This window comes from Schistocerca nitens, chromosome 10 (assembly GCF_023898315.1).
Source record: "Schistocerca nitens isolate TAMUIC-IGC-003100 chromosome 10, iqSchNite1.1, whole genome shotgun sequence".
NCBI lineage: Eukaryota > Metazoa > Arthropoda > Insecta > Orthoptera > Acrididae > Schistocerca > Schistocerca nitens.
The window spans coordinates 114561474-114583101 of record NC_064623.1 but is presented as its reverse complement, the minus strand read 5'-3'; the positions used below and the strand labels follow the sequence as shown (position 1 = coordinate 114583101).

At 42.8% G+C, this 21628-nt stretch overlaps 1 protein-coding gene across 1 annotated transcript in view; it reads left to right on the top strand.

Annotated features, from left to right (window-relative positions):
- The window catches only part of LOC126209916 (titin-like), a 285842-nt gene that overhangs the window by 96588 nt on the left and 167626 nt on the right, over window positions 1-21628 (top strand). Inside the window, exons 9-11 of the mRNA XM_049939036.1 lie at window positions 6718-6988; window positions 9721-10430; window positions 19042-19234. Of these exons, the coding sequence (XP_049794993.1) occupies window positions 6718-6988; window positions 9721-10430; window positions 19042-19234 (1174 nt within the window). The remainder of the gene's footprint in view (window positions 1-6717; window positions 6989-9720; window positions 10431-19041; window positions 19235-21628) is intronic.

Genomic DNA, 21628 nt, shown 5'->3' with positions numbered 1-21628 from the left:
ATGTCGACTGCTCATCTCTACAGATGCAACAGCCACGGGTTGGTAGGCTGTATGGAAGGGACTTCTCGATAAGGAAAGGGTCAAAGTGGAAGTATTGCTGGAGGTTGGTAGGTTTGATGTAGCAATCTTGGAAGTGGAGGTCAACATCGAGAAAATTGGCTTGTTTGGATGAGGAGGAGCAGGTGAATTGAGTAGCGGAGAAGGTGTTGAGGTTCTGGAGAAATGTGGATAAGGTGTCCTCACCCTTGTTGTATATCATGGAGATGTCATCAGTGAATCTGAACAAGGTGAGGGGTTTGGAATTTTAGGTAGTCTGAAAGCATTCCTCTATATGGCCCGTGAATAGGTTGGCACAGGATGGTGCGATGTGGGTGCCCATATCTTACCTTGGATTTGTTTGTAGGTGCTGCCTTCAAAGGAGAAGTAGCTATAGGGATGTTAGTGTAAAGGGAGATGGCATCAGTGGTGACGAGCAGGGCACCATGTGGTAAAGGAAAGCGAGCTGTCGAGAGTCAGTGGAGGAAATGGTTGGTATCTTTTATACAGGAGGACATGTTCCTGGTAAGAGGATGAAGGTGTTGGTCTACAAAAGCAGAGATTTTCTCAGTGGAGGTGCAGTAACTGCCCAAAATGGGATGTCCTGGGTGGTTGGGCTTGTGGACTTTAGGAAGCATGTAGAAGGTGTAAGCATGGGAAGTGGGAGGGGTGAGGAGAGAGATGGACTCCGGAGAGTTCTGGGATGGAGTCACTGTGACAGGGTTTGTAGGTGGATGAATTGACAGCTTGTGGAGTCTTTCTGCAAGTTAATCTTTATGGTTCAAAACAGCATTGGTGGAGCCTTCGTCAGGAGGTAGAATTGTAAGGTCGGGGTCAGTTTTTATGTGGTGTATTGCAATTCTGTCTGTGGATGTAAGGTTAGCTTGCGTGGTGAGGGATTTGGGGAATGATGATGATGATGCAAGGTAACACAGGTTAAGAAATTCTGGAATGTTAATAGCGAATGATCTGGGGGCAGTGGGGGTAGATCACGTTTGAATGGAGGAGTGAACTGAGTTAGGCAGAGTTTAGCATTGGTCTTTGGATGAGTCTGATTGGCAGGGCTGGTGGCAAAAAAGTGTTTCCACTGTAGGGGCTGGGAATAGAACGACGACAGAATTTGGGAGTGGGGCAAAAGGTGAGGCGTTTGGAAAGGGCTGATACTTCTGCAGTGCTAAGGCTTTTGGAGAAAAGGTTCATGATTGTGTTTTGGTCTGGTTACGTTCAGAATTCAGTATGTTGGTGGGAGTGAGTTTTTGGGGGTGGGATAAATGTAGTAGGTCTGCAAGGCAGGGTTTGTCAGCTTTGAGGAGATGTGGGGGAGGTTTGGAGGTTGTTGTAGAGGTGGTGGATAGTGGTAGTCCAAGGTGAGAGTAAGAAGTGAATAGGGTGGAGAGTTTTTGTAGGTGGCGTTTTGCATGCTGCTCTAGTTCCTGGATGGCAAGAGTTTCAATATCTATTATGGGATCCAGGAAAGGGTTTGCAGCTAGAGATGGGTAATTAGATTGGTAAGGCCATTTTGGGGTTCCATGAGCCAAACGACAATTTAGGAACAGTATGTGGGACTGAGTTCTGGCTGGAACTTTTTATCTTGTTGCAGATGGGAGGAGCAAGGATTCATGGTGGTGGATAAAAATGCGTAAAAATATTTTAATAACATGGAAATATGTCCGAAAAATTTTGCACAAATACACCAAAACAGATGGAAAAAAATCACGAAAAGGATGAAATCGATGAAGTATGGGGAAATCTGAGGGAGTAGGCGATTGTGAAAGACAAAAACCAACTGAAATCGATGTGAAAACACTAGAGGATCAAAGAAAAAAATAAGTAAAACTATTGTAATGTGGGTTACTGGTTCATGGGTGGGTATGTGCGAAGAAGGGGGATGGCAGATGTGAATAGATTAGGTGATGTTATTACATGCGAACTGGAATAGAGAGGAGAAGAGGTGGGAAGGGGGTGAGGATGTGGCACAGGAAGGTATAGAAAATATGTGAGAGTACACAGTTAGAGTGATCAATTTGAAGTTCTAGGATTAATGATATTGACAGGAGTAATGTGGGATATGAGACACTGTTGTGTACAGCAGAGATGGTTAATAGAATGTGGCTCGTAAATACAGCATGCAGTGCGGTTTGGAAGGCAAAGCTATTGGCTAAACAGGCCTTCATCAGCGCACACACACACACACACACACACACACACACACACACACACACACACACACACATAAATGCAACTCGCACACCCAGGCCAGACTGCAAGCAGCAGAACATGATGGGAGAAGTAAGCCAAGTGTTGGGGGGGGGGGGGGGGGCAGCAGAGGAGGATAGAAGTAAAAAGACAGTGAGTGTGTTGGTGGAATAGAGGGCTGTGTAGTGCTGGAATGGGAACAAGGAAGGGGATAGCTCTGTAAAGGACAATGATTAACAAAGGTTGAGGCCAGGAGAGTTATGGGCACCTGTGCAGTTCAGAAAACCTGATGTTGGTGAGAATAATCCAGATGGTACAGGTTGTGAAGCAGTCATTGAAATGAAGAACATAGCATTGGACATCGTGCTCAGCAATTCAGTGGTCCAACTGTTGGCCACAGTTTGTCGGTGACCATTCATGCGGACAGACAGCTTGTTGGTTGTCATGCCCAGGTAGGATGCAGCATAGTGTTTGCAGCTTAGCTTGTAGATCAAATGACTAATTTCAAAGGTAACCTTGCCTTTGATGGGATAGATTATGCGTGTGACCGAACTGGAGTAGGTAGTGCTGGGAGGATGTGTATCCTACCCTCTATCCTTCGCATCCCTCCCACAGTATCCTTGTCCATACCTATACAATTCCTGCTCCCAACCCCTTGCATCATGGCTCATACATCCTCCCACCACCATCTACTCCAGTCTGGTCACAATCACCACGTGTCCCATCAAAGGCAGAGCTACCTGTGAAGCCTTTGAAGCTGAAGGCTTTATTTGACAGTCTTTTTGTTGTGCCTATCTGCGACTCAGCATCTCAGCTATAAGGTGAGTTGTAACTGTCCGTTTCATGATATTGTCAATATTCCATCCTGGCTTTTCCATTGTACAATAATAAAATACATAAATAAGTAATCATTCCTGCAGAAAGGTAAGCTGCCTATATATTAATCCCTACATTCAAGAATGAATCCCTACCTTACTGCGCCTTTGTTGTTATGGAAATAGGAAGCCTACCATACAAATTTCTTATTATGAAACACAGCTTAACTGAGCGTAGGTCACACTTGGCTCGATGTCAGGTGAGCTCACTCTCTGTGCAGGATGCCTGTAGTATTTGTGCCAGTTCATTTTATTTTTTTACATGTTACAGCTTTTTTGAAACAAAAACCATATGTACAAATGCTGCATTCATCGAAGCCAGAGTTCACATCAGTCCTGCTTGTTAATATGTACCTGAATTGTTTAATCTATGAGATCTGTTCAAAAAATTCAGGAACTTTGTCCACAAATTTTTTCTACTCTTACCTTTCACTTATTGTGCATGGTCTCTTTCGAAACACTCTCATCCAAAATTGATACCCCACTCCCAACGCCATTTCCACTTCCAGAAGTAGTCTTGGTATGCCTCTTGCTGGTTTGCGCAAAGTGCCGTCTACGAATTTTCTTTAATCTCGTCTGTCGTTGCAAATCTTTGTTCTTTCAACAGGGTTTTTAACTTTTGAAATAAAAAAAGTCGACAGGGGCCAGGTCTGGATAGTATGGCGGATGAGACTACACAGTGATTTGGTTTTTTGTGCAGTAGTCATGCACCAAGAAGGATGGACATGTGGGTGTGTTATCGTGATGCAAGAGCCATGAATTGTCTCGCCATATTTCAGGCCGTTTCATTCGCAAAGTTTCTCCCAGGAGTCGCAACAAGTCCCAGTAGTACCATCGATTAACAGTTTGCCCTTGTGGCACAAATTATTGGTGGACTAATCCTTCAAAGTGAAAGAAAACTCTCAGCATGGCTTTGACATTTGACCTGACCTGACAAGCTTTTTTTGGTTTTGGAGAACCTTTCCCAATCCATTGTGAAGATTGAACCTCGGTCTCAACATCATAACTGCAGACCCACATCTCATCACCAGTTAAGATTCTCTTAAGGAACATCTCGTTTTCATTTTTGTGATCCAAAAGCTCTTCACAGATTGCGAAGCAAAGGTCTTTCTGGTCTTGACTCGAGAGTCGTGAGTTGAACTTGGCGACAACGTGATGTATTCCAAGATGCTGTGTGAGCATTTCATGACATAATCCATCTAAAATGTTCATTCTTTTGCAACCGCTCGGACCGTCAGTCTTCAATTGGCTCACACAATTTTGTTAACATTCATGACACGAGAGTTGTTGGTAGATATTGAAGGGCATCTTGAATTAGTGTCACCTTTCACTTCCATCTGGCCATTTTTAAACCACGTGAACCATTTGTGACACCGAGTAGGCTTCCTGAATCATTTGGTGTGTTCCTGTAAAGGTTTTTTTGAGTTTCATGCAAAATTTAATTCAGATACGTTGCTCCTCTAACTCTGCCATCTCAAAATTCGCGAACTGCACAATACAGTGTTCTACCCAGTACAGCACTGAACAATAACTAACAGGCATACCACAATGAAACTTCCAGCAGTTGCACATTAAACACAAGGATGCCAACTGCATTTCACGCCAACACATTGTTGACACGAAATTACAAATGTTCTGTAATTTTTTGAACAGACCTTGTATATATAAACTGTGCCACTAGGTCATAATTTCTAAATGATAATGCAGATTCTATACCAGAGTGAACTACTTGCTTAAGTGAGGAGGAGGAGACACTTAATACTGTTTAACCCTTCACTGTCACTCTTTTAGCCCCATAATGAAATTTGTGACTACTGCTTGTACTAGTTTTTCATAGGAACAAATTACCGACTCCTATCACTTATAAATTTTTGCCTGCATCATTCCAAAACTCGTGTAATTCACAGGGTATACATAAAGTTTGGGAACACTTTGAATTATTTATTGCACAAGAATTTTGTACAGATGTCATACATATAGCATTTTGAAGAGAGAGACTGAAAGTTTTTTTACAAACATTCAATATACGAACCAAGAGTGACCCAGCAGACATCAATATGGTAATCAAATTCTTGCCATACCTGTCCCAGCATGGCATCGTCGACTGTGGCAGACGCTTCCCGTATTCTCTCCTGGAGCTTTGCTATATCACATGGTACTGGCGGTACATACAGCAGACCTTTAATGTGTCCTCACAGAAAAAAAGTCACACAGAGTGAGATTTGGTGATTCGGGAGGCTATCTCGTGAAACAGCTATCCCCTTCTGCACCACAGCTGATCCATCGATGTGGCAGCTCCGTGTTCAGTTACCCATGAACTTCACGATTAAAATGGGGGTGGGGCCCTATCCTGCTGAAAGATGGAACAGATTGTCCGATTGCATGTGAGGCATCAGCCATTGCTGCAACATATCCAAGTAGGAACATCCAGTGACAGTGCTCTCAGCGAAGAAGAATGGCCCATACAGTTTTCGACATGACGAGGCACAAGAAACATTTACCTTTGGGAATCACACTTTAGCTTCTGCACTAGCTCCAATTTGAATGGTTTCATAGACAGCTTCTGTCGCAGGACGTTCCACTCTGTTATTGGAGCCATTTCGAGTTCATGGGATGCACCATGCATCGACTTCTTTGGACTCCTCATGAATGTGTCTCGTATGCGCTCCACATTCACGTCACTCACACTGGGATGTCCACTTCTCTTTGCCGGGCACAAGCAACCTGTTGTAACGAATTTGTTGTGCCAGTGATAAATGGCCTTCCTTGTTGCTGGCTTCTTACCGTACTTGGCTCTAAACTTCCGTTGAAAAGCTGTAGCACACTTGTTTTTGTAGAACTGCAAGACACAGAGAGCTCACTCCGTACCTGAACTCACCATTTTTGTGACTAGCGCGGACTATCGGCAAATTACCAAACTATGCTGTGGCAGTATACATGGAGAAGAAAAAAAAAACTGAGTAGTTATTATCTGCTGAGTAGTTATCTGAGATTGTCCCTTGTAGGAAATAGACATTCTCCCTTGAGCCTTATCAATATATCATACCTCCCACAGCTCTGACATAGCTCTTTTCTTTTATTTTTATTTTTATTTTATTTTATTTCATAATTTTTTGCAGTGTTTTCATTTTAATTTTTCTTGTCAGTACCCTTTACTGTTGCTGAGGCAGTCACTTGAACAATTTTATCTTTAGTACCATCTGATGTTCAGTTCTCTCAAAATAAATGTAAAGTTCAGAGGTAGATCTAATTAAACTTCTTCAACCATAAGTTGGTAGGATGCAGAAAGAGGGTTATCCAGAGAGGAACAAAAAGATTTCTTCTGCCAATTGCTGCATGATGAATGAAAGCCTCTGTGACTGTAAATTTGCTTGGAAGAATATACAATCATGTAATCACACACCTTTTACCTGAAGAATATACAATCATGTAATCACACACCTTTTACCTGAAGAATATACAATCATGTAATCACACACCTTTTACCTCATATAAACAAAACCTTAATATAGCGTGATTAATAATTGAGATATCCTGATTTGCACTGTAAGTGAAATATGACAGGGCTTATGTGAGTACCAGTACTAATATTACAAGCATTTTGTTGTAGGATGTGATCATTGTCGAAGAGGTGGGCACACCAATGCCACCAGCTCGTATGCCAGAAATGCCGACACGTGGTGGTAAGAGAATGAGAGGCCGACCTCGGCGAATGAGTGTGCAGCCCACGAGCCCTGTCTCGCGCCACCACGAGGAGCCGGTGCTGCCACCTGCCCAGCAAGTCCCAGATCCCGGCTTGACGGCCTCCGGAAGGCCAAAAAGGTCGTGCCGTGGCCGTGAGCTTCCTTTCGTCGAAAAGAAGAAGACCCGTGCTAGAGGTGGTAAGTATCAGTACGTAGTTTTTGTGGATCAACTGAGCCTACTGATACCGGAGGTCAGCTTACAATATCCTAGATGTCATGATATGCCGGTCTGTAGTGCAGCCTGAGGGCTCTGTTGGGTTGAAAGGTGACCATTTTGCTGTGTATTTGCAAAGTGATATCGAGGGATTTGGTTAATCCACTTTTGCTGTAACATTTTCTTTCATTCCTGCAACTTTGACTCATTGAAGCCAACACATTTTAAAAATATGGGTGAGGCTGACCTGCCTGAACATCTAGATCCCATAATTTTCCATGTACAGTTTCTCGGTTTTTTCCCCTTGCTCCTGTGTGTGTTTGTGTGTTCCTCATATGACCGGATTCCTCAGTAGGACTGTTGCTAAAGTATCGTCCACTAGGTGAGCGGACATGCTGGGGAAATGTATACTTTTTTTTTTCTATTATTCTTTATGGTGCCACATTTCAGTCTACACAATCTCAGTTGCATCAATGTTGCAAGGTGTTGGACTGATGAAGAAATTAGTCACAAGTTATCTCGTAAGTTTGAGGATAGTGATACTGATTGAATGAAAGATGTTGTTGTGGATGAGGGAGATGTGGACTGCCTATATGTACGTGATTACGCTGCAACTCCCTGTGAAGTATTTGGCAAAGGACTCTTAGAACCTTTTTCAGACTTTTACTCAACTTTTTTACTCTTGAATAGCACTTAGTAAAAATAAACTCCTAAGCTTGGGATTAGCCGAGCGGTCTAAGGCGCTGCGGGCATGGACTGTGCACTGGTCCCGGCGGAGGTTCGAGTCCTCCCTCGGGCATGGGTGTGTGTGTGTTTGTCTTTAGGATAATTTAGGTTAAGTAGTGTGTAAGTTGATGACCTTAGCAGTTAAGTTCCATAAGATTACACACACACACAAACACACACTTTCTGTGCAAGCTCTGAGTTCTCTTGTTATCTCTTACATATAGATATCTTCGGTGTAGCGAAGCAGCTTAAATCACTTAATAAAGGCAAATAATCTGGTCCAGGCAATATACCAATTAAGTTCCTCTCAGATTACACTGGGACAGTAGCTCCAGACTTCGCAATCACATGCGACTCACTTAATGAAATATCAGTACCAAAATGCTGGTCACACCAATACTCAGGAAAAGAAATAGGAATAGTCCAATGAATTACGGACTCATGTCACTGACATCGATTTGGAACATACACTTTGTTCAGACATTATATCATGAATTCAGAAAATATTGTTCTTGTGAAACACAGCTAGCTCTTTATTCATAAAAAGTAGTGAGTGCTATCAACAGGGGTCTCAGATTGATTGCATATTTCTCAATCTCCAGAAAGCTTTGACACCATTCCTCACAACAGACTTCTAGTCAAATTGTGTGTCTGTGAAGTATTGCTTCAGTTATAGGACAGGATTCATGATTTCCTGTTGGAAAGGTCACAGTACATAATAATCTACGGAAAATCAAGTAAAACAGAAGTGGCATCTGGTGTTCCGAAGGAAGTGTTATGAGCTCTACTGTTCCTGAGCAGCCCTCTTATATTGTTTGTAGATGATACTGTCATTTACAGTCTAGTAGTATCATCATAAGATAGAGACCAATTGCAAAATGACTTAGACATGATATCTGTATGCTGCAAAAAGTCGCAATGGCCTCTGAATAAATAAAAGTATTAGGTTATCCATATATGTACAAAAAGAAATCCATTAAATTTTGATCATACAATAAATCACACAAATTTAAAGGCTGTCAATTTATCTAAATAACTAGGAATTATAATTACAAACAACTCAAATACTAACAATCACATGGCTAATGTTGTGGGAAAGGCAAACCATAGACTGTGTTTTAGTGGCAGAATACTTAGAAGATGCAACATGTCTACTTAGAGAGACTGCCTACACTATGCTTTTCCACCCTCTGCTAGAGTATTACTGTGTGATATGGGATCCTTACCAGATGGAGGACATCAAAAAAGTCCTAAGGAGAGCAGCTCGTTTTGTATTATTGTGTTTTAGGGAGAAAGTGTTACGTATAGGTGAGTTGAGGGTGGCAGTCATTAAAACAAAGGTGTGTTTCATTGTGAGATCTTTTCATTAAATTTCAATCCCCAACTTTCTCCTCAGAGTGTGAAAATATTTTATTGCCAGTGGCCTAAACAGGGAGAAATGATCATTGTAATATGATAGGAGAAATTGGGGCTTGTATAGAAAGATATGTGTGTTCATTTTTACCATGTGCTGTTAGTGTGGATCAGTAGAACAATAGTCTAAAATTGGTTCAGAGAACCCTTTGCCAGGCACTTAATTTTGAATTGCAGAGTACTCATGTAGATGCAGATACAGTGGTCACTTCATGCAATCGGGGGAGAAATTTGGTGATTTACTTCATGAAAAGTTCTCACCCCAATGAAAATGCCTTTGTTTTAATGTTTGGTGTCCCAGCTCACTTATCATATCCTTGAATATATAATTTAAGTACAAAAATTGACCCAAGTTGAACCAAAATTTATATTGAACATTTCAACTGAAATACAAAAGTTGTGAGGAGGCAGGATTCATTACAGCTCGCAGCTGACATTATCAACATATTCTTCATCGTTATAGATCGAGCGGCCCCTCGTAAAGCTGTACCACCTATTTGATCGTCCATTTAATATCTGTACAAACTGATACATATAATTTAGAAAGAAAAAGTGTTAATAGGTCTTTGCTTTGCAGGCGGTCGCAGACGCAGAGGTGACACACTCACAGATCATCGTCCAGGTGGTCTGTCTGAGTTTGCACGCAGCTTCTCTGGGTCTCTCTCTCCAACCAGCATCTCTGGTGCTATTCCACACGAAATGTTACCACAGCCGGCGAAGAAGAGCTTCACATTGGGTGACAAGTCTCCTTCCGGGCTATCCAGGTCGGGTGCTATTCCACAAGAAACGTTGCCAGAGCCGGTGAAGAAGAGCTTTGCATTAGGCGAGAAGTCTCCTCCCACACTACCCAGATCCAGTGCTATTGCACATGAAGCGTTACCAGAGCCGGGGAAGAAGAGCTTCGCATTGGGCGAGAAGTCACCTCCTGCGCTACTCAGGTCACCTCCTGGCCTGCTGTCTCCTCCGAGGGTGAAGTCCCCCGAACCCAAGTCACCCCCATCGAAGCACCAGAAGGCAGGGCCAGGAAAGAAGTCCGCCGCCACTGCTAGGCGAGCGTCTCTGGTGGCTGCAGAAAAGGAGGTACTACCAGCAGATTCCGAGGCAGTCACTGAAATGACTCGAAGAAGGTCAACAGAGACGAGGGAAATGCAGCCTGCGGACGGAGAGCCGACTGCGGCAACTCAGGATGTGATCGTCGAACCTCGCACCCCTGAGCCTACTGTTGAACCTATGGCAACTGCACAGAGTGTATCTCTTGTACCATCAGGACCACCATCACCGATGCAGGTGATTCTTCTCTCTCTCTCTCTCTCTCTCTCTCTCTCTCTCTCTCTCTCTCTCTCTCTCTCTGAACCACCATCACTGATACAGGTGATCTCTCTTGATCTCTCTCTGTTATATATATATTTTCCACGTGGGAAAAATATATCTAAAAACAAAGATAATGAAACTTACCAAACAAAAGCGCTGGCAGGTCGGTAGACACACAAACATACACACAAAATTCTAGCTTTCGCAACCAACGGTTGCTTCATCAAGAAAGAGGGAAAGACGAAAGGATGTGGGTTTTAAGGGAGAGGGTAAGGAGTCATTCCAATCCCGGGAGCGGAAAGACTTACCTTAGGGGGAAATAAGGACAGGTATACACTCGCATACACACACACATCCATCAACACATACACAGACACAAGCAGACATTTGTAAAGGCAAAGAGTATGGGCAGAGATGTCAGTCAAGGCGGAAGCAAAGAGGCAAAGATGTTGTTGAAAGACAGGTGAGGTATGAGTGGCAGCAACTTGAAATTAGCGGAGGTTGAGGCCTGGCGGATAACGAGAAGAGAGGATATACTGAAGGGCAAGTTCCCATCTGCGGAATTCTGACAGGTTGGTGTTAGTGGGAAGTATCCAGATAACCCGGACGGTGTAACACTGTGCCAAGATGTGCTGGCCGTGCACCAAGGCATGTTTAGCCACAGGGTGATCCTCATTACCAACAAACACTGTCTGCCTGTGTCCACTCATGCGAATGGACAGTTTGTTGCTGGTCATTCCCACATAGAAAGCATCACAGTGTAGGCAGGTCAGTTGGTAAATCACGTGGGTGCTTTCACATGTGGCTCTGCCTTTGATCGTGTACACCTTCCGGGTTACAGGACTGGAGTAGGTGGTGGTGGGAGGGTGCATGGGACAGGTTTTACACCGGGGGCGGTTACAAGGGTAGGAGCCAGAGGGTAGGGAAGGTGGTTTTCCGGCGGACAAGGGTTCCACGACAGTGGTACTTGATCGTCGGGAGTATGTGGCTGAGGGACTGCGTCAGCTTTCAGACAACACCACATACAAAGTTTGCCAAGGTAATCCCATTCCTGATGTCCAGGCGGAGCTTCAAGGAATCCTCAGAACCTTAGGCCCCCTACAAAACCTTTCACCTGACTCCATCAACCTCCTGACCCCACCGACACCCCGCACCCCTACCTTCTACCTTCTTCCTAAAATTCACAAACACAATCATCCCGGCCGCCCCATTGTAGCCGGTTACCAAGCCCCCACAGAACGTATCTCTGCCTACGTAGATCAACACCTTCAACCCATTACATGCAGTCTCCCATCCTTCATCAAAGACGCCAACCACTTTCTCGAACGCCTGGAATCCTTACCCAGTCTGTTACCCCCGGAAACCATCCTTGTAACCATTGATGCCACTTCCTCATACACATATATTCCACACGTCCAGGGCCTCGCTGCGATGGAGCACTTCCTTTCACGCCGATCACCTGCCACCCTACCTAAAACCTCTTTCCTCATTACCTTAGCCAGCTTAATCCTGACCCACAACTTCTTCACTTTTGAAGGCCAGACATACCAACAATTAAAGGGAACAACCATTGGTACCAGGATGGCCCCCTCGTACGCCAACCTATTCATGGGTCGCTTAGAGGAAGCCTTCTTGGTTACCCAGGCCTGCAAACCCAAAGTTTGGTACAGATTTATTGATGACATCTTCATGATCTGGACTTACAGTGAAGAAGAACTCCAGAATTTCCTCTCCAACCTCAACTCCTTTGGTTCCATCAGATTCACCTGGTCCTACTCTAAATCCCATGCCACTTTCCTTGACATTGACCTCCATCTGTCCAACGGCCAGCTTCACACGTCCGTCCACATCAAACCCACCAACAAGCAACAGTACCTCCATTATGACAGCTGCCACCCATTCCACATCAAACGATCCCTTCCCTACAGCCTAGGTCTTCGTGGCAAACGAATCTGCTCCAATCCGGAATCCGTGAACCATTACACCAACAACCTGAAAACAGCTTTCGCATCCCGCAACTACCCTCCCGACCTGGTACAGAAGCAAATAACCAGAGCCACTTCCTCATCCCTTCAAACCCAGAACCTCCCACAGAAGAACCCCAAAAGTGTCCCACTTGTGACAGGATACTTTCCGGGACTGGATCAGACTCTGAATGTGGTTCTCCAGCAGGGATACGACTTCCTCAAATCCTGCTCTGAAATGAGATCCATCCTTCATTAAATCCTCCCCACTCCACCAAGAATGTCTTTCCGCCGTCCACCTAACCTTCGTAACCTCTTAGTTCATCCCTGTGAAATCCCCAAATCACCTTCCCTACCCTCTGGCTCCTACCCTTGTAACCGCCCCCGGTGTAAAACCTGTCCCATGCACCCTCCCACCACCACCTACTCCAGTCCTGTAACCTGGAAGGTGTACACGATCAAAGGCAGAGCCACATGTGAAAGCACCCACGTGATTTACCAACTGACCTGCCTACACTGTGATGCTTTCTATGTGGGAATGACCAGCAACATACTGTCCATTCGCATGAATGGACACAGGCAGACAGTGTTTGTTGGTAATGAGGATCACCCTGTGGCTAAACATGCCTTGGTGCACGGCCAGCACATCTTGGCATAGTGTTACACCGTCCGGGTTATCTGGATACTTCCCACTAACACCCACCTGTCAGAACTCCGGAGATGGGAACTTGCCCTTCAGTATATCCTCTCTTCTCGTTATCTGCCAGGCCTCAACCTCTGCTAATTTCAAGTTGCCGCCGCTCATACCTCACCTGTCTTTCAACAACATCTTTGCCTCTGTACTTCCGCCTCGACTGACATCTCTGCCCAAACTCTTTGCCTTTACAAATGTCTGCTTGTGACTGTGTATGTGCGGATGGATATGTGTGTGTGTGTGTGTGTGTGTGTGTGTGCGAGTGTATACCTGTCCTTTTTTTTCCCCCTAAGGTAAGTCTTTCCGCTCCCGGGATTGGAATGACTCCTTACCCTCTCCCTTAAAACCCACACACACACATATAACAGAGGGAAACATTCCACGTGGAAAAATATATCTAAAAAGAAAGATGATGAGACTTACCAAACAAAAGCGCTGGCAGGTCGATAGACACACAAACAAACACAAATATACACACAAAATTCAAGCTTTCGCAACAAACTGTTGCCTCATCAGGAAAGAGGGGAAGGAGAGGGAAAGACGAAAGGATGTGGGTTTTAAGGGAGAGGATAAGGAGTCATTCCAATCCCGGGAGCGGAAAGACTTACCTTAGGGGGAAAAAAGGACAGGTATACACTCGCACACACACCCATATCCATCCACACATATTTAAATATGTCTGCTTGTGAGATGTCTGCTTGTGTCTGTATATGTGTGGATGGATATGAGGCAACAGTTTGTTGCGAAAGCTTGTTTTGTGTGTGTGTTTGTGTTTGTTTGTGTGTCTATCGACCTGCCAGTGCTTCCGTTCGGTAAGTCGCATCATCTTTGTTTTTTATATATAAACTCAAATTACACTGACATAATCAACTTACACTGACGTGACAAGTGTCATGGGATACAGATGACAGTAGTATTGCATACACAAGGTATAAAAGTGCAGCTCATTATCGGAGCTGTTAACTGATTCACATGAAAAGGCTTCCAACGTGATGTTGGCCTCACAGTAGGATTTAACAGAGTTCGAATGTGGAGTGGTAGTTGGAGCTAGACATCTGGTACATTCCATTTTGGGAATTCCATATTCCAAGAACCACTGCGTCAAGAGAACGCCCCGAAGGCAGTATGTGTTAGGGCAGTGCGGCAAAATTTGGTGTTGGTGAGCTATGGCAGCAGACGACTGACTTACTGTTGTTAACAGCATCTCTCCTAGGCTTGTGACCATATTTGTTGGACCCTAGACTGCAAAACAGTAGCTTTTTCAGATGAGTCTAGATTTCAGTAGGGTGGTGCAGACCACACGAATCCATGGACCCAAGTTGTCAACAAGGTGATTTGCAAACTGCTGCTGGCTCCATAGTGGTGTGTGCTGTGTTTACATGAAGTAGACTGGGTCCTCCACTTCAATTGAACTGACCATATTATGTTCTACCCACTCGTCTAATACAGGGTGCCTAGGATCGCTAGACAACAATTCAAGCAAATCATATTAATGGAGTTTACAGTAAGTTAAATTAACAATACTTAACTTTGCGTATTGACAAAGGTGTGTCGCAAGCAAATGGCGACATGCAGATAATCATGTCCTTCGGGATATAAAATTTCTTTGCAAGCAAAACAGTACAGCTCATAAATCATTGCTGTAGCATTTGTATGATGGCTCATCTTCCACTCTGGCCTCGGCTAGGTGGTGCGGCGCTAATATTCTCTTTGTTAAGAGGCCGCTCCTGTCTTGGTATCGTCCTAGATAGGGGTTTGTCAGTGTACTATTGTCTGACGTTGTCTCGCAGCCCTCTCTGCTCTTCCGTTCTTGATCGTCGCGCTGGCACTTGTCATTATACTGGAACATCCCCCCCTCCCACCCCCACCCACATCCCCACCACCACCTAAGCCTTCAGAAAATAATTCCGGGAATTCTTTCAGCAAGCTAGCTACACTTTCAGCAAGATAGCTACACTGTCTTTTTGCATGCAGTGCAGACACTGACAACACATTGTCGTGAATGTTAAAACCAAACAGATCAAATGAATCAAGACCATATATATTCTCACAATCGCATGATTCTAGTGCCATAAAAGTCACTGTTCACATATGCAAGCGATACGTGGCAGGCAAAGTACATTTTCCGAAAACGGGATTGTCTCGTCCATTATAAGCCGTCAGGTTGTGCTAGTTTTAGACGTGTGTGGGGAGCCTAACATTTCATATGTGTGACGATTCAGCGATGTAACAGAGGTACCTGTGTCCAACTGAAAATTCACACATTTTCCACTGCAAATGAACAAAAAGTTTGTTGGACTGGCGTAGCACTGAAGAAACTGCTCACTTGCTAGTTTTGCTAATGCCTGTTGCAGGCTTTGAATATACTGCATTAATGACATGGACCTTGCGACTAGATTTTTGTGTGTGTACCAAATTCTTATTTTTGTTCCGTTGCAAACATATGGATTGTACGTGTCCTTTCTTGCCACAAGTATAAAACACTGTGCTTATTGGGAGGTGCAGTCTTGGCGTTTGTGCTGTGAATAACACGAGGCATGACTTAATTCTGTTCGCCTGTGGAGCCGCATGTTTACCGAGCTGCTTATGCGGTGTGGAGAGTTGTTTATGCGGTGTGGCAAACGCAAGCTGCTGCTGCCGAATGGGCCGGTCGCAAACAAGGGACTCATCCTGACAAATTGCCGGCTGCTCAGATTTATCGGCCGAGAGGGCACGTGAATCGTACTGATCTAGTGTTTGCACTACTTGCAGAAATGATGGATCGGACTGTTTCAAAATCTGTTCTCTTAGTTTGACATCAGTTACATCGTACAGGATCGCATCACACAACGTAACTTCTGAATATAAAGCACCACAAGCACATTTGAATTTGCATTTCCGTATCATACCCAGCAAATTTGTTACCCACACGCGTTAATTTTGTTCTGACCACGTTTTACAATTAAAGAATTGATATCTAGCTGCTACCATATTTGCTTGTTGGTCTCAATAGTTTGTTAGCGAATCTTCAACCTGATCATACAAAAGTTCCCCTGGAGTGGTGTGAGGAAACAACTTCTGAGTGAATCTGAACACTGCATTTCCTACCGTGGACATTAAATAGGGGAGTTCCACAGTACCAGGTATGTTGTGAGCAATTATGTGGGCTTCAAGCTGTTGCAACCACTCGAGCCATACCTATTTTTGTTCATGAAACTGGTGAAAAGGCAGTATAGCACGTGGCGCTGCTGTGTGTGTTGCTTGTGCTGCATTAGTAGTTTGGTTAGCCAGAAACTGCCATATCGTGTGTGGCAGCGAGGGTATTTGCTGGCTCTGAAACTGAAACATCTGCATTAGCTGCATTGCATCACATTGCAGCTGTGGTTAATGAGCAGGGAGTGAGATAGGTTGGATGGGAATGTTGGAAGAGACAAATGCAAGAAACAGACAAGGCATGCAAGAAAAATAAGTACAAAAGCAAATAAAATTTCTGCAACACCCACCTGAAAACACTCTTTAGCAAAAACATGGTAAGAGACTGTTTAAGCAAGTAAACACCCTTGCAAAGAAAAGACAAACGAGAATTATGGCACCAGCAATACACAAAAGAAAATTCCGTGTGGCCCCGAGGCGCAGGGAATTTTTTTTTTAAATCCTCGTCATTAATTATTGTGTTCTGCCCACTTGTCTAATATAGGGTACCTAGGAAGCTGTTTTCTCAGATCACTAGACAACGATTCAAGCAGATCAAATTAATGGAGTTTATTACAATATTAGAGAAGGAAAGTTGCCGCTCACCATATAGCGGAGATGCCAATTCGCGATAGGCAGGAGTTTATTATAGCAAGTTAAATTAACAATACTTAACTTTGCATATTCACAAAGGTGTGTCGCAAGCAAATGGCAACATGCAAATAACCACTGTTCTTCGGTATATACAGTTTCATTGCAAGCAAAAGAATACAGTTCACAAGTCACTGCTGTAGTGTTTGTATGATGGCTCATCTTCCACTCTGGCATCAGCGCTTATATTGTCGAGGCCACGCCTGTCTTGGTGTCATCCTAGATTGGAGTTTACCATCGTACTATTGGCTGTCATTGTCTCAGAACCCCCTCTCTGCTCTTCCATTCTTGAACGTCGTGTCAGCACATGTCGTTATGCTGGAACAGATCATTGACTGGAAATGGTTATTTTTGGCTAATTGGAGGTCATTTGCAACCATTCATAGTTGTCGTGTTCCCAAACAATGATAGAATTTTTATGGATGTCAATGCACCATGTCACTGGGCATAAATTGTTTGCGACCAGTTTGAAGAACGTGTTGGTCAGTTTGAGCAAATGATTTGGCCACCCAGTACCTGATGTGAATCCCATCAGACATTTATGGGACATAATAGAGAGGTCAGTTTGTGCACAAAATCCTGCACCGGAAACACTTTCGCAATTATGGATATCTGTAGAGGCAGCACGGCTCAGTATTTCTGCAGGGGACTAATGACTTGATGAGTTCATTCCACATTGAGTTGCTGCAGTACGTCGGGCAAAAGGTGGTCTAACACGATATTAGTAGGTATCCCATGACTGTCATCACGTCGGTGTATCTTTGTGTATTCCGATAAGCACTGGAACAGAAATAGCTGTTTCAAATTAAAAGTTAAAATATTGGTTGTAAATACAGATATCTCAAGTCGAATGAAGTTCTTTTCTGATGACATTTTCATTGTGTATCCAAAAATAGATGGGGGAAATGACCTCTGACTTTCACTCAACCCAGGGGATGTGCTAAGAATTGTGTCCAGCAAAAATATTTCTTAGTATAAAAGAGAACTCGCAAGAGAGGTTTATTTGAATGTTAGTGCAGGTTTTCCACAGTCATGGATGGAAACAGTCGTGTCTTGAACTCCATATGGTGCACTGGTTTACATGTACCACTTGGTACACACTGGATGTCAGACAAGTTCGACATGCTTTGGTCTAAAGAACTTTGCACTTCCACAGCCCCAGTTTAAACCACTATATTCCAACATATTGATTATAGTTGAAGGTGTCTCAGACAAATCTCGGCATCCCAGTGTGTTAGCTTTGAGGAACAGCGTCACAGGCATTAATTGTGATACATTACGCCATGTGTATACTATAGACTTAGATAAAAGGCTGCTAATCCGTGCTAAAGGGGATACGGTGAATAATTGTGTTCTGTGTCCCATTTAAAAAATTATTTGTAGCATGTAATATTTTGTTAGGAAAATTTTGTTTAAAGAAACTTAATTTTTTCCATATTTTAATGAGGCCCGTTGTTCATTATCTTATTGTAAATGATTTTCTGCTCTAGTTTCAAACATATTCTATTAATATATTAAACATAACCGTTGGCAGTCTCTGCAATATCAATGATATTAATTCCAAGAATTTTCTAGGTATAATAAGACAAAATTTGTGATTATGTAAATATTTTTCTAGTAATATTTTGAAAAATATTAGGAAATGTTTCCTATTTAAAATTGTAGTCATTTAATATTCATAGTTTTTCTATAAATTAAAGCCAGAGTCTCAAATACCTTTCATGGAGTATCGCTTTTACTTGACTCATGACTCAAAGAATGAAAAACTATTATTTGCTTTAGGCTGCAGTTGGGATTTTACTTTTTAAACGACTGTTGATTTTGATAATCAGGTCATCCACAGACACACAGTCGACGAACCTGCTTAACCGAGTAGGAGCATCATTATTTTATCTTTATAGTGATGCATCGGCTCAGGTAATCGGGTTTGACAGTGGTGTACAAGGGGATTGCCTGGTGATCAAAACCTGTACTCATTTGACAAAAGTACAACTGTAAATTAAATTTTTTTACCAATTTTGTCGACCACTGTTCCATATAACTGTGTGTCTGGAATAGATAATATAACTGTAAAAATGGTTTTAGCTAGACATACATTGGTTTACAGGCTCCACCGATGGCAAGCGAGCCTCCATCACCGTGTCCTGCTCCGAGTACAGTGCAGGTGTTCGAAGAAGAGACACGCATGAGTGCCGAGGGTGCAGTAGTTGGGAGAATGGCAGAGCCTGAGAGTGCAGAAGGCAGTCGGGCTCAGTCTCCGGTGCAGATCCCTGACAAGATCCCTGTGGCCAAGACACCAGGTAACTGGAACTTTTCTGTCTCTAGCCGTATGCCACTGTCTGAGGATCTGAACACATGTTGTATATAGGGCTGCTTCCTCCCATTCATAAAATTGTGTGATCTAGTTAGTTATTGAGTAAACATGGGTGCTGTATTACATGGCAAAGCGAATTGTAGATCTGACCACATTAGCTTCACTGTCATGTTTACACCCAAAAAACAGAGATGGAAGAGAAGGGCAGTGTGCACTCTGGTGTTCTTGCAAGTGGAATGCAGCCACATGCTACATGTCTATACGTCAATGCCCTGTGTAGCACAGGCGACCCACACTTTTGTTTGAGAATATTCCTTGTACATTATCTGTGTGATAACATTTGTTCACGTATGTGTCGGAATCAGTGTTTCATCTGAAGAAACCACTGGCAGTTTTTATTCTGATATTTCATCGTTTTGTAAAAATGTAATTTTGTACATGTATTTCAGAACTGTGTTCTCTCACATGCACACGCCTTATTCATTCTGGTACCTTTTATCCCATTACTGGCCAAAACTCTATCGGATCATTTTTTGCAAACTTTTATATTTAAATATGTTACATTGAGTGATTAATTGAATAAAAAGTTGTTTTGAAAATTTTCAGTTTATTAGAACAAAAACTACAGACCGTCCCATTTTTGGGACATTGGCCAAATGTGCTATCCAAATTCACAACCTTATTCTCCATGCATAATATTGTAAGAAACAACACAGACAATAAATAAAGAATGTTTTAATATTATTGAATGTCTATTCAGTATGAAATGAAGCAAAACACTTGTCATGTACACCAACTTTGCACCTATCACAAATTATTATTATTATTATTATTATTCCCCCCCCCCCCCCCCCCCCACCTTGCAGTAAGCACATCTCTTCTGCGTTTTACTTGGCACAATGAAATGCTTTCATGGATCTAGTCGTACATCTGTGCCCACCCGTCCTCCCATTAATTTGCTTCCTTGTGGTCCTCTGCATTTTGCTACTGATCCTGTTTCCTTTGATAGGTAAAACATCACTATTCTCCGTCGGACATCCAAAAGTGAGAGCACGCCATGTGTTTACTACGCAGATATCTATCATCTGTGTGAATAATGGCCACCATCATTTCTTTGACCTTATCCTCGTCCTATAAAGTGATATCTGCTTGTCCAGTAGATCTACACCGCCCATATGGGCATTGTATTCTTTCCATTTTCTTTGCCCATGAGTATCTTTTAGTAGAACTCAGAGGAGTAACAGTGCTGTAATTTGTTGCTACACATACTAGTTTGTTGTCACTCCATTTCACAACCAGAAGTTCATTCTCTTTGTCAAACATGTAGTGATAGAATCCTTGTTCCTTTTCTTTTGCCATTCTTTTCGAGTCTTACACAGACATCCATCTGTTCATAACAAACATGCCCAGACAACTAAATCACAGCTCATGTCAAGGAACTACCAGCAGACATACAGTGTTGCCAAGTGCGAGAACAAAAAATCAGCAAATTTATAATTTTCCTGACGTGAAGTACTTAGAAAAAAGTTATTTATTTTACATTTACAGGCATTGTAGCAGTTAGTTGAACCTACAGGTGCAACAATAAAGGCTAAAAGCTCCATTGCTTACGTAGAAATAAGTAAAATATACACGTCCCAAAAAAAGGGACAGTGGCCTGTAATGGGTTAAAACCAAATTTTATGCACAGAACAATTTTTTTGCCATTCTAGTATTGAAGTCCAATTCTCCGTGACAAAAGCTTTCAAGTTTTCACCAAGTCTGTATTTGTTTGTATTCTTCCCAACATAGCAGAAATTGCTGCCTCCCAAAATACACATATATCTGTATCAGTGGGATATTTATTGTGAGTGCTATGCTTTTTCTTTCCTCTTTGAAGTCTTTAATGTTCCTGATGTTCCTTGCTTTGAGTATGCTCATTTTTTGACGTATTGAACTGCCAGTGAGCCATGTATCTTAGTAAATGACCATCCTGGAACCCAGGCCATGGTACTCTGTCTTCAACATGTAGCACAGGGGCATTCAAACAATCATTCTTCCTATGCTCTGTATGTGAATGAAATGGGAAGAAACCCTGACAACTGGTACAGTTGGACGTACCCTCTGCCATGTACCACATGGTGGTTTGCAGAGTATATATGTAGATGTGGATGTAGGTGCAGAACAACATTAACGATTAATGTTGTGATGCTGGCACAAATATAAATAAAAATACACATATACATCTAACAAAGGTGTTGAAACATGCTGTTTTTCAATTTTCCGCAGCAGCACAATTTAACAGATAAAACAAAAGAATAGGAGCACTAGAAACACAACTGTTCAGAGCTTAAATAAAAATAATGCTGCATAAAAAATACAGTATTCCAATGTGAAGGAG